The sequence below is a fragment of the Protopterus annectens genome, chromosome 1.part0 (assembly GCF_019279795.1).
Source record: "Protopterus annectens isolate FY-2018-M chromosome 1.part0, PAN1.0, whole genome shotgun sequence".
Taxonomy (NCBI): domain Eukaryota; kingdom Metazoa; phylum Chordata; order Ceratodontiformes; family Protopteridae; genus Protopterus; species Protopterus annectens.
The window spans coordinates 695,225,751-695,239,309 of NC_056725.1; the positions used below are offsets into that span (position 1 = coordinate 695,225,751).

Consider the following 13,559-nt stretch of genomic DNA (forward strand, 5'->3'; position numbering starts at 1 on the left):
CCACTCAAAGTTAATTCAGCACTCAACAATCAATGAATTACTATGGTTATGTTTTGCTCTTAGTTAATTACCGAAGTCAGAAAAACTCTGTTTAAAAACCACATGCACAAAATGTAAAGACAAGAACATGTGGATAAACATAAATAAAATACATAAAAAGTCAGTGAATAAATACATATACTCATGTTCCCCATTTAGTAACTACTTATGTGCATAGATATAAGCATAAAAATATATATAAAAATATATATATAAAAGTATAAGCAGTACACACTCAACAACTTAATGAATACATATATTCTGCCTAATAAATGCACATGTTGTCCACCTAGTAAATACATATGCTTTAATACATACATCTCAACAAATGCTTGTCTATTAATGATATCTATGCTAGAAGCAGCTCAAGAAATACTGTCATATTGACCCAAAACCCTGCATGTGTTTATGTAGTCTTCTCCTGTTAAAATAGTATTATTATTTTTTATTTTATTTTAACCTTCTAGATTTTAGCACTGGCTTCAATGGAACACTATCATTCAAACCCAACCCTCTATGTGTTCCTAAATGCAAAATCCATTTTACTTCCATATTTTCAGTAGTATTGACAATGTCCCCCATCCTATTGCTGACATTCTGAATGTGTAAAACCTGAAACAAAAATATATGGTCATCCCCCTTATCCAATGTATGCTTAGCCAAAGCACTATACAGTTGCCCTTTTCTAGTGCAGTAAAGGTGATCCCTTATCCGTTCCCTAAGGTGACGGTTAGTTTTGCCAACACAGAAATGGAAACATGTTGTGCAGTGTACTACATACACTACATTCTTATTATTGCAATCAGCAGAATTCCTTAGCTTCCATAGATGCCCTGTTTCAGGGTGCTTAAAAAACCTTGATTCATCTATATAAATGCACTGTGTACATTTACCACATCTATGGGTCCCATTCACTGTGCTATCCATCAGAGCAGGTGTCCTTGGATAGCAAAGCTGCTGTTTCAGACTTTTCTTATTTCTAAATGTAAAATGTAATTGCCCATCCACTATGTTGGTAGTATCCTCATCTACTAACATATGCCAATTTTGTCGTATGATGGTTTCAAACCTTTTCACATCCCTTGTATATGGCAAAACCATCAGAATGTATGGTAATACACTATTCCTAATACCTACCCTGTCACTACCTACTCTATCTGAGTAGTAGGGCTTATCTTTACCTTTACTTTCTTTGTGTACATTATGGTACACCTTATCAATTTCACGTTCTCTATACCCCCTATTAATGAAACCTGTTCTTAGCTTATTTAACTCATTTCTATACACTTCCTCCTGACAACATATGCAAAATGTTCTCATTGCCTGACCTCTGATTATGTTAGGAAAAATCTTAGGGTTATGCATACTGTTTCTGTGTAGAAAAGATGGTCTGTAACATTGTTTCCTATGTAATTTCATAGACCATTGGTCATCTTCTCTGTATATGGTAATGTCCAGGAAGTCTAAACTCATCTCAGAACAGTTCATCGTAAATTTTAAAAAGTCACTAATAGTATTTAGGTATGCATACAGGGATTTAAGTTGTTCATCATCAACAAAATGCCTATAAAAGGCTATTTGGGGATTACCTAATAGATGTTCATATTCCCGGTTAACCATAACCAATTCACTAGGGAATGGACACAAGTTTGCATATGTGTTGGCACAACTTGTGCCCATGGCAACCCCTGACAACTGCTTATAGCATATGCCATTGAGATGTATGTATTGAAGATTTCTTGAGATGTATGCATTAAACCATATGTATTTACTAGGTGGACAACGTGCATTTATTAGGCAGAATATATGTATTCATTAAGTTTTTGAGTGTGTACTGCTTATACTTTTAAATATATTTTTTTATATATATTTTTATGCTTATATCTATGCATATAAGTAGTTACTAAATGGGGAACATGAGTATATCTATTTATTCATTGACTTTGTATGTATTTTATTTATATTTATCCACGTTCTTGTCTTTATATTTGTGCATGTGGTTTTTAAACAGAGTTTTTCTGACTTCAGCAATTAACTAAGGGCAAAACGTAACCATAGTAATTAAATGATTGCGGAGTGCTGAATTAACTTTGAGTGGTAGGATTGGTTGTTTTAGTAATGAATTAAAGTATTTAAGTGTTGTTGCTGTTTGAATGAACTGTCTGATGAAGCAATGGTTACTACTGTGAAAGCACTTATTATTTTGTATTAAAAAAAGAAGATTTTACTTTGTTGTGGTTCAGCTTCTTTATTCCAGCTACCTTCCTACTGGGCACCTGTGTTTCAACATTTTCAACTTCTGGACTGATTTGGATTTATTTGTTGGCTATATAAATATGTTAATTAATTCCAAGTTCCACCTTGGCATTCAGTCTAAGTTGCCATTTAGTTTCCTTAATTTCTATGTCTAACTTAGAGTCACCTCCCCTATCTTCTCTGTGTTATTCCATCAATTTTTTGGTATCTCCAAGTGCCACAAGGAGCCTTCAAAAATCCCCCCTTCAGACCCATAGTTGCCACCAGGGGTTCAAAGACTAAGCCCCTGGCAGGATATGTAGACTATTACTTGAAGGGGTGTAAGAAATAACTTACTCTGCGCTAGGAGTCTTAGGGAATTTCTGGTTTGTCCCAGTGATGAATCACCACTCCACAACCTGGTAAAAACCAAGCACAAGCACAACCCCCTGCAGACAGTGTTTAAATACCAGAAAAGATGGAAGAAACTAGAAGCTCGAGTTACTACCCAGTCCTGCTAGTCCCTGATCTTTCAACTAATCACTGGTGCTAGAAAAGGTCAGGCAACCCTGTTACGGCCACTAACAGAGAAAATAAGACACTATCAGCAGAAGATGACTGCTAGAAACACAGGAAATTCAACAAACAAAACAACCAGGCCTGGATAACAGCAGGCCTCTATCCAGACTATGCTCCTGACTAGAGAAACCTCACAAACAATGCACAGAAAAGCACAGATAGAGCACTCACAAACAATGCACAGAAAAGCACAGATAGAGCACTCACAAACAGAAAATACAACTCAGTATGAAAAAGCAGTTTACAGTTAAGTAATTCAGTAAAAATGCAATTACAGTAATGAAAACACTATCAATGAAAAATACAGCTACAACAGCACACAGATGCAGTGAAACAGTATGTTTTTCATCTATATTTCTTAACAATAAAAAGTATGAAACTCTCGTTTGACGTTATTGACTGTAATGCTTAGCGATTTACTAGAAAATCAAAACATTTATGAGAGAAAGGGCAAACATTACAAGAGACATAATCAGGGGCACTCTATAAAATCAGACATTTGAGATGTGTGCTCTGTATATATGCATTTCAGTAAGATTTATGGTCTGCGGGAAGGCCGTTCAGTAGAAACAAAAGCCAAACAGGTATCGCGATTAAAGTGTACTTTCTACAGTACTAGGGATATTAACTACAGTACACCTTTCCAGAAATTGCCCCATTCCTGAGTAGTGAACGGTAATAGACCAGGTAACCGTCTACTCATTGCCAATCTGCAGCAGTCCTCCATCATGACGCAGTGTCGCCACTCCCAGTATGGTTGTTTGGGTGCCGGGTGGCGCGCTGACGTCATTGACCAGCTGACAGTTGTTGTTTTGTGAAGCTGTGTTTTCTGTCACTCTAACAAGGAAGCATTATTTTCTGCTATTGTCAAACTGTAGTCGTTAAAGTTAAACGTTGATAATACTGCATTTTATTTTACGATTCTGTTTACGTTGTTGTAAATTAGAAACCTATTAGGCGATGCCTTCTGAAAAGACCTTCAAACAGAGGCGTACCTTTGGTAAGTGATAGGGTATATTGCGTTGTTATTGTTGTGACAGTTTGACATTTAGCTCATGGTACTGGTGGGGTAAATGCGGAGAGGTTTAAGATTATTATTTTTTGTGTCCAGTTTGGAGTGCAGTTTACACCTTGTGTATAGGAATAAAGGAAGGCCGTTAAAAGTTGTATTCTTGGTTGGGTGGTATATGACATGACGATACTTGAATGTCAAGCTTTGCTTTAAGTATGGACTGAGGGTATTAGGAAAAAAAATGTTAGTTTCGTTTTAAACATCACTGACAACTTAACTATAAGTCTGTAGTGGTAGTGTTCTGGTATAATTTGTCAGTAAGTGATCCTACTCGTTTATTTGCATGGGGTCCAGTCTGATGACTACTCGGGCATTCAGTTCAAAGCCATGGTAGGGACAAAGGCTGCTGAGGTTGGCAGTGTCATGTTATATTTAATAGCAGTAAGTGTGTAGAAAGTTGGATATATGCAGTGTAGTAGAAGATAAAACTGAGCAGTTCCACTTGGTATTCTTATGCACTCACTGACTGGAGAGTAGAAGAGGTGCGACAACATTGCTTTAGTCAAACGGAAAGTGCAAGTTTTAATAATAGTGAGGTTGTTAAATGGCGGTTTAGCTCAGTTGTGTCATTCGATGGCAATTATTGAGAGTTCACCGAAATTCTAAATTCCTGGGAGTAGGCCAAAGTATTTGTCTCTTTTTTTATAGGCGACATTTTGAACTTCATCTTGGCAGTGACGGAGATCTTCCGTCAGATAAGAGGAGGGACTGGCACCCTATTTTGGGGTGGAGGTAGGCTTGTAGACTGTCATGCATTGGCTTTATTTATTCATCTCTCTAAAAATTTCTCTTCTTTGCACTAATGTTCTTAAGATATACCTTTCGCTGCGCATTTGGAAGCGGGGAAGCTTTTGTGCTACAGACTTGTAGTCTCTCCAGATACTGTTTTTGTATGAACTTTTTCCCAGCCGAAATATATTTCGATGCAGCAAGTAACGGATTTTTCTTCGTAAAATAGGTTTGAGAACGTAGTACCTCTCAACTGACCTTGTTTTTGGTTGCATATTTGGCTGTTTTCTTCTTCCCAGTTCTGTGGCAGAACAGTGGTGATAGTATCATACATGCTTGACACTTAATTTACAGTGAAAGTATATCTTGTTTTACTGAAAGTGGATGTTGGTCCAAAAATTTGCTTTAAGTATTAGAGATCGTTTCTGACCTTGTTCAGGAGGTAACAGGTTGAGAGCTGTTAGCTGTAGGCAAGCTGTTACCTTCAGCCGGCATACCTGGAGAAAATTATTTCACCGCTTTGGTTGTAGTGATGGCAAGCTCCTGCGGTTTGAAATAAGCCTTTTCGGTCAGGCACTTAAGCGCTGTGCATTATCACGGACATTTTCCGTTACATCTTTTGAGACTTCATATTAGTCTTCGGGATGATGTCACAAGAACCTCAAAATGGGAACACACATAACCTTTTTGTACTACGTTTTTAATAGGCATGTGAATTTTAAATGTAAACAAAATGAAAGTTTGTATGTGTATATATGGGGGGGGGGGCGTGGGTTGGAGTGGGGCACAAAGCCCAACTTCTGTGTTTGTTACTTATAGAGGCAGCTTTGGCAGAGGGGGTGGTAGATGACCTACCCATCCAGCTTGAACACAGTTTGAGTGGGTCTTAGTGTATGTTAGGGGCTATATTTTCCTCCTGTCTTACCTGAAAAGGGAATCCTGTTTATGTACTTGCAATCTGCTTGCATGATAATCATCAAGTTACAGATGGTGATGTACTGCTTATATATGGCAGAGTTGTCAGACACCTGCTAGTAATCCCATAGTTCAAGCACCTTTTGAGATCTGTAAAGAACACTCCATCCTTGAGTCCAGAAATTTATCACTGAGAAGATATTTGGAGTGATAAGTCTTGTTCCTGCAATGTTGTTTGAATCTATGTATGCTGACACGGTACTGCTTTTATTGAATAATGCTTAGTCTCTCCACAATTGGGAGACAGTGGTGAGACATCCTTAGGAGCTATGTGCTTTCTCCATGACCATTTTTAGAAGGAAGGCGGTATTATTCTAAAAAGGTACATTAGTTTAGTGTTTGCACATCTTTGTTTAGCAAGTTGTTTTTGGACACGGATTGCTCAGGTACTGTACTTTTAAAAACTACTGGCCAACCCTGTTCCAGCAGTTTGTGGAATTAGAGGCTTATATAAGATGTACTTACTCCTTCAGCAGTTTGGGGAGTTGTCATGTCATCTCTACTGTACATCCCAGTTTGTCTCTGTATTTCTCTCTTAATAGCATTTTAGAACAACGTCTTTTTTCATTAGGGTTGTTCATCATGGCAAAGTTAGTTTTCACAAGTTGTTCTTGCGCAGAAGCTGCCATGGCGTAGCTAATAATGACTCCATTCTGATTCATGAAGCTACATCCAGACGAGCTTATTGTCGGATAAAATCAACTGGTCGTAATCTTGTCTGTATGAAAAAAATATCAAGTGCATGTGAGAGAGAGAGTATGAGCCAAGGCATCTTCACCCCACATTAAGTGAGACTAAGTGTGTACTGGGTCCACAGTAACACAACCACAGAAAAATAAGAAAAGAATAAATCACTGATGCCAGTGTAAGAGAACAGTGCTAGCAATGATTTTCTGTGTGACTTGGGAATTTTGAGAGTTAAAACTTATTCTTTTGTAATCAATGAGTTGTAACCTCCACCACTAAAATTTCATGTTTTGGTGAAGTAGCTATGAGTTAATAATGTGCAACTACTTTGTGGTGAAGTCTGTTTTCAAGATCCAGTTCAAGATTTCATCATGGTCTCAGTAATGCACCATCCAGTTTTCTGGCTTAAGGAATTTGGGCTTCCCAAACTTTCAGTGGTGGTCGAGAATTTTGAGCATGAGACATTAAAGTGTGTGAGGGTTGTTAAATCTGCAGTTTTGCATTTAAAAATAAGTCATGTACTTACCATAACATTCAATCTGTGTTGTCAAATCTTCATTCATTCTTGACAGATGGGCTCAGTTCCAATATCGGAACCGACTCTGCCATTACTACAGCTCACGCCAGCCAAAAACTCTCAAGCTTTACCTCTACCCAGAATCCCTCTGCCTCAGTTAGTTTAGATTGAGTTTGCAAAAATGACATAGAAACGTAAAACATATGTGCATATACACACACACTCACATTGTGTGTGTGTGTGTGTGTGTGTGTGTGTGTGTGTGTGTATACGTATATATAATATATATATATATGTATGTATGTATATGTGTGTGTGTGTGTGTATAATATATATGTATATGTGCGTATGTTAATACACATATACATACAGATACTTGAAAGGTAGGTCAGGAGGATGCCTTATCTACTATCCTTAACCCGGCAACAGTATAAGGTCACTTAGATCGCTCCACCAAAAAGCTTTTAGGTTGGGGGTGGAGGGGTGAAGTCAAGGATGAATGAAGATTTGATAACACAGATGGAATGTTATGGTAAGTACATAACTTCTTTTTCTGATGTTGTCAAAGTTCATTCCATCCTTGACAAATGGGACAGAGTCACCAACTACCTAAATTCCTGGGTGGACTCATGGAAGGACATTCCTGAGCACTATCAAGCCAAAGGACAATCGTTCCCTTGAGACCCGGTCCAACTTATAATGAGTAATAAAGGTATGGGGAGTCACCCAGGTATCTGCAACACATTTGTCATCCATTGAAGCTCTGGATTGAAAGACAGCTAAAGTAGCTGTAGACCTTGTAGAGTTTGCTTTGACTGGTTTGGTCAAGGTTAAATTATTCTCATCATAAATGAATGAAGTGCAGTCTTTCAGCCACTTGGAAAGAGTAATTTTGCTGACTGCGTTGCCCAACTTTGCACTAGAGAAAGAAGCAAATAATTAACTGGATTGTCATATGTCTTTGGTTCTGTGAAGATAGACCTGTAGTTGTCTATGGACATCTAAAAGGTGCAAGGTGCTGTCTTCTTCCCTAACCACTCATAAAGAAAGCTGGTAAGTCAGTGGTCTGGTCCGTGTTTGTCTGTGAGACAACCTTGGTAAGAAGAAGGGTCAGTTCTCAAGGATACCCTATCCTTGTGGAAAACAGTGTGAGGAGGTTCAGATGATAAAGCCTGAATCTCTGAAATCCTTCTGGGAGAGGAAATGGCTACCAAAAAGAATGTCTTCCAGGATAAAAACTTTAGGTCATAATCTGTAGAAGGTTCAAAGGGAGAATGTGTCATTGCCTGAAGAACTAGGTTCAAGTCCCAGGGAGGTGCTGGTTCCTTGAATGGAGGCTTTAGCAGAAGAGTGCCTCTTAGAAATTATTTACAATGCCTATGAGAGGCTAAGGACCGTTCATCCAAGCCATTATAAAAATTAAAAATAGCAGCCAGTTGTATTTTGATAGTGGAAAAAGAAGCTCCAGTGTTAAATAGCAAGGCTAGAAAATCCAACACATGTTTCTGTAAAAGGATCTTTTTGTTTTTCAAAGGCACCAGAAGGTGAGTTTTTTCCACTTACTGGTGTACAGTTTTCTAGTGGAAGGTTTGTGGGCCAATAAAATAATGTGGTGTACTGGGGAGGAAATATTTGGATGCCTGGCAATTAATGGAACTGGAGGAAGCTAGAGGTTCAAAATGTTTGGGTGAACAAGACCATCCAGATAGGACAGGAGATCTGGCGCTGGGTCCAGAATCTTGGGCTGTTGAGTTAGGTGAGGCCAAAGAAAGGGAAACCAAATTTGTTGAGGCCAAAAGGGAGCAATTAGGATCACTGTACTTTTCAACCTGCATACTTTGTGTAAAAATTTTGGAATTAGGGGTATAAGTGGAAAGGCATATAGGAAACCGGGGGGGGGGGCAGGGCAGTCATGGAGAAGAGTGTCCCTTGGTGACTTTCCCAGAGGGGGAATTAAGGGAAGTAGTTACAGCATTTGTTGTTTGAGGGGAATGCAAAAAGATTGCAGCAAGGTTGACCTCAAAGACAGAAAATAATTTTTGCCACTTTCAGATTGAGAGACCACTGGAGGAGTGGTCTCAGCCCTGAAACTAGTAGCTTATTGGCCGTTTTGGGTCAATTCCTATCTCTTTCAGTTTCCCTACTTTAAAACCCGCATTTGCGCGAGTATACAACTCTGCACAACTCCTCGTGGTGTCCTGCAGAGTGATACAGGCAAGAGAGAGACTTTTCCAGATTTAAGTATTTTTTTCTCTGTTTTTTTTTTCCGACTGCCTTTTCCCGACTAAAAAGCGAATTTCTAACTGATCTGTGCTTTAAAAAGTTTAAATTGCATTTGCCTTCTGCTTTTTACAGTTTTTGCACTTGTTTTATATTAATTTAAGTCGTTTTTGTATTGTATAACTGTTGTAGGCTACACACTAAAGTGCGCTAGCCTGTTTATAACATTTACAGTGTTTTCTGTGTGGTTTTCTGCTGTTTCCTGAAAAAAAACAAAAAAAAAACCCCAGCAATATTCTCTTTTCATGCCTTTGCTGAACTAGATTAGTCCAGATTTCAGGTTTTGCTGAATTCTGGACTGTGGTATAGTTTCCTGTGTTGCCCATATCCTTACTTGGATAGGAGGAAGCTTCTCTGTTCATCAGTGGGAGTGGGGAGCTCTGAGCAGCCTATCTGTCCCTGGACGAGTGGTCTCAGCCCTGAAACTAGTAGCTTATTGGCCATTTTGGGTCAATTCCTATCTCTTTCCCTGCTTTAAAACCTGCGTTTGCGCGGTTTTGCACAATTTTGCGCATAGCGCAGCATCGGGCAGTGCCGCTTAAATGGGTTTAAACTATTCCTGGCTCCACAAAGTTTGCTGTTCACTTTTTCCCTTAGAACTGTTCTAAATCTCAAAGTAAGCACTCGATTTTCATTCTAAAGCCCTGCAGTTGCTCGTATAAGTAATCTTATAAGTAAGCACTAATAAACTAAAGCACTACACCCTCTTATACTCCGTTTATGTACTTGGCTCCCTATTGGTCCTTTTTGATCAGTCAAAAAGTAGTTCCTTATACTATTCTGGCATGTCCAAAAGTCAGTTTCGGGTTTACTCTCCAGTCCAGCTGGTGAATCTGGGAATCTTGAGGCAATGTTACAACTGCCTTATGTACACAGACCACCCTCTCCTCCTCCCAACAAGCTCAAATATATGTGAGAGATGCAACTATATAGCCAAACTGGAGGCTGAGCTCTCTCAACCCAGTACTGGCGCAGTCAGTCAGGAGGAGAAGGTAACCACACACACCACAAATCCAGTCTCACATAGACCTATCGCAGTAACAAACCAAACACATGAACGCACAAAAACATACTCGGAGGCTCTAAATAAAAATCTGCCCAAGCAGCAGAGACCACCAAAGCAGACATCCAAGCAACCGCTACCCCACAACAATACCCATGGATCACATAGCTCACAAAGTCAGTGTGCCACACAGTCACAGCCCTTAAGGCTAAACAACACACCTAATACACTTGTAATAGGTGACTCTATTGTCAGACAGTTTGACGTCCCACTCACCAGGCTGAACAAGGAGAAGGTCACTGTAAGCTGCTTGTCGGGCGCCAGGATCGGCCAAATAACACAAGCCCTCAGGTCACTCCAAAGCAAGTACAAATATGACTCCGTCATTGTCCATGCTGGTGTGAATGACTTGAGACATACCTCCCTGGACTACATGAAAAGAGACATAGAGGAGCTCTCTGATCATGTAGCCCAGGCCGGTATGACCCTGACCTTGAGTAGCATCTTACCCTCACCAAGAATAATGCCACAGTATAAAGACAAAATTATCAATTTTAACAATTGGCTAAAGTATTGGTGTCATTCAAAGGGGATCCAGTATCTGTCAGCCTGGGATGACATGCTCGACAAGCCACGTTGCTTCGCTAGGGACGGCTTGCACCTGTCATCCCTGGGCTTTCGAGTACTGGCTAAGGCTCTTGCCACCCCCATAGTGCCTTTTTTAGGCAAGGCTCAAAAGACAAACCCACCTCCATAGACAACACAAGGAAAAAGAAAGTAAGGGTATTGCTGCTCAACGCCAGAAGTCTAAACCTCAAGATGCACGCACTCGAGGCTCTCCTCAGTATGGAGAATATCAATATCTGTGCAGTAACAGAAACCTGGTTCAAGGCTCCCGAGAGCACCCCAGCACTACCAGGTTATACCTCCTACCATGCTTTTCTGCCCCAAAACTCGGACCGAATCACAAAAGTAGGGGGAGTATCCATATTCATCAAAGATACCCACATATCCAGGTTAGTGGCACTGCATGAAACATCGGAGACCATCCATGTGCAACTAACAGTGGGCAAAACTGCCTTTCAGTTTGTAGCCTGTTACAGACCACCCTCCCAAACTCAGGAACCCCACTCGGCTTTCCTGATAACACTGGAGAATATGAAGATCTCTCCAAACACCATTATATTGGGTGACTTCAACTACCCAAACATAGACTGGGAGCACTACTCAAGCTCCAACACCCTCACCCAACGGTTCCTAGAATTTCTAAACTCGAATGCTATGGAACAACTGGTCACCACTCCCACAAGAGGGGAAAACATATTGGACCTGATCATCACCAACATGGGGACTCTATGTTCCATACCAGAGGTATACCCCTCATTGGTAAGATCTGACCATAAATTAATTTCACTGGACATCCATATCCCGTCCCCACCACCAGCCAAGGAAACCACGGTGAAGAACGTCTCAAAAGCAAACTTCAAACTTCTCAAAACCGAGGTGGAATCCTTCAAAGCCCCCAGGCCAGTGGAAAATACGGCCCAAACCGCAAATCCTTTACAAACGCATTCTGTGGACACCTACAGGAATGCATGGATCATGCTATCCCAAATAAAACCAAGACTCACTCCTCCAAAGGCAGGAGACCTGTCTGGTGGACCACAGCCATAAATAAGCTATACAACAGAAGGAGGAAGCTACTACATGATAGAGCAAAATCCCAAAAAGGGAAGGCATCTCTGATCAGTACTAGCAAGAAACTACGATCCCTCATAAAATCATCTAAGGCCAGCTTCGAAAGAAAAATTGCACAAGACGCTAAATATAATCACAAGGCCTTCTTTAGTTATGTCAGGAACCTGGGTGGCAACTCCCAGATATGCTCTGAGTTAGTGCAAAATGACAAAAAAATACACTGAACCCACAGACATTGCCAACATCCTGGCAGACAGGTTCATCGCAAACTTCTCCCCCCTTCCCCCCAAAAAGAGCAAATGTCTATCCCAACAGAGTGTAGCCTCCCTGACATCACAGATGCATAGGTGTGAGCTGCCCTCTCCAAAGTAAAAAACACAGCGTCAGTGGGACTGGACGGTGTCCCGGGCTGCATCTTACACGAGCTCCAAGAAGAACTGAACCCTCACATAAAGTCACTGTTCAATCTCAGCCTTACTACAGGATATGTACCCAAGGAATGGCGTACAGCAACAGTGGTCTCACTCCACAAAGGTGGTGCCACAATGGCCCCGGAAACTATCGCCCTATAAGCCTGACTAGCCTGATCTGCAAAGCTATGGAACGTATCATCATGGAACTCATAAACAAAGACATTGGGAATCTCCAAACACTGGATCCTACCCAATTCGGCTTTGTTAAGGGCAGATCTTGCCTCTTGAACCTGGTCAACTTCTTTGAAACAGTCACCAAGGCCATAGATGAAGGGAAGGTAATCCACACAGTCTACCTGGACCTCGCAAAAGCCTCTGACACAATACCCCACTCGGGCATCATAAATAAGCTTACCAGCTTAAATATCAACCCCTATGTCACAAGATGGGTTGCAAACTGGCTCAGGGATAGAACCCACATAGTCAGAATTGCAGGTGCCATGTCAGACTCTAAACCAGTTACAAGTGGCATCCCACAAGGCTCAGTCCTGGGACCTCTCTTGTTCGGTATGTATTTCTCTGAGGTACAGGCTAACACGGGAGGATTATGTTGACCAAGTTTGCAGATGACTGCAAACTGGGTGCCATAATCGACTCGCCAACTGACACAAACATCCTCCAAAAGGGTCTCATAGAAACGGATAACTGGTGCCAGAGCCATGGCCTAAAGCTAAATGCCAAAAAGTGCATAGTCATCCCCTTTGGGAAAAACAAAGTGCCCACAAATTACCACATAGGTGGTAATCCATTAAGTACGGAAGAAGTAATTAGGGATTTGGGGACCCAAGTAGATAGCAATCTCTCCTTTGACAATCACGTTGCCAAAGTGGTTAAAAAGACCTTCCATATAGCCCACCTTATCACGCAAGGGTTCACATCTAGATCAAGAGAGGTCATTGTGCCCCTCTACTCCTCATTCATCAGGCCCATAATTGTATGCAATGCCCCATTTGTGATGTACCTTAACCGACACCTGCAGCAACTGGAAAGACCCCAAAAGTATCTCACCAAGAGGATCAAGGGACTCAAACAGATGCCCTACGCAGTTAGGCTAAAGAAACTCCAGCTCTAGTCAGTTGCTTACCGCCTACTCAGAGGCGATCTGTGCCTGACGTATAAAGCCATGTCCAACCCAGAATTAATGGACATTCTCCACCTCAGGAAATCCAAATCCCTTAGAGCTACACGCTCCAGGGACTTAAACCTCAGCACAGAAATAAATAGGACATGCTGGAGGGACAGATTCATATCCCAGAGGCTCCCCTCACTCTG

At 40.9% G+C, this 13,559-nt stretch overlaps 1 protein-coding gene across 1 annotated transcript in view; it reads left to right on the forward strand.

The window, feature by feature from the left end:
• The first annotated feature begins 3,640 nt into the window (after nt 1-3,640).
• LOC122794098 (microtubule-associated proteins 1A/1B light chain 3B) overlaps nt 3,641-13,559 on the forward strand; it is a 329,470-nt gene continuing 319,551 nt past the window's right edge. The window contains exon 1 of the mRNA XM_044062248.1: nt 3,641-3,853. Coding sequence (XP_043918183.1) covers nt 3,814-3,853 — 40 coding nt within the window. The 5' untranslated portion in view covers nt 3,641-3,813. The remainder of the gene's footprint in view (nt 3,854-13,559) is intronic.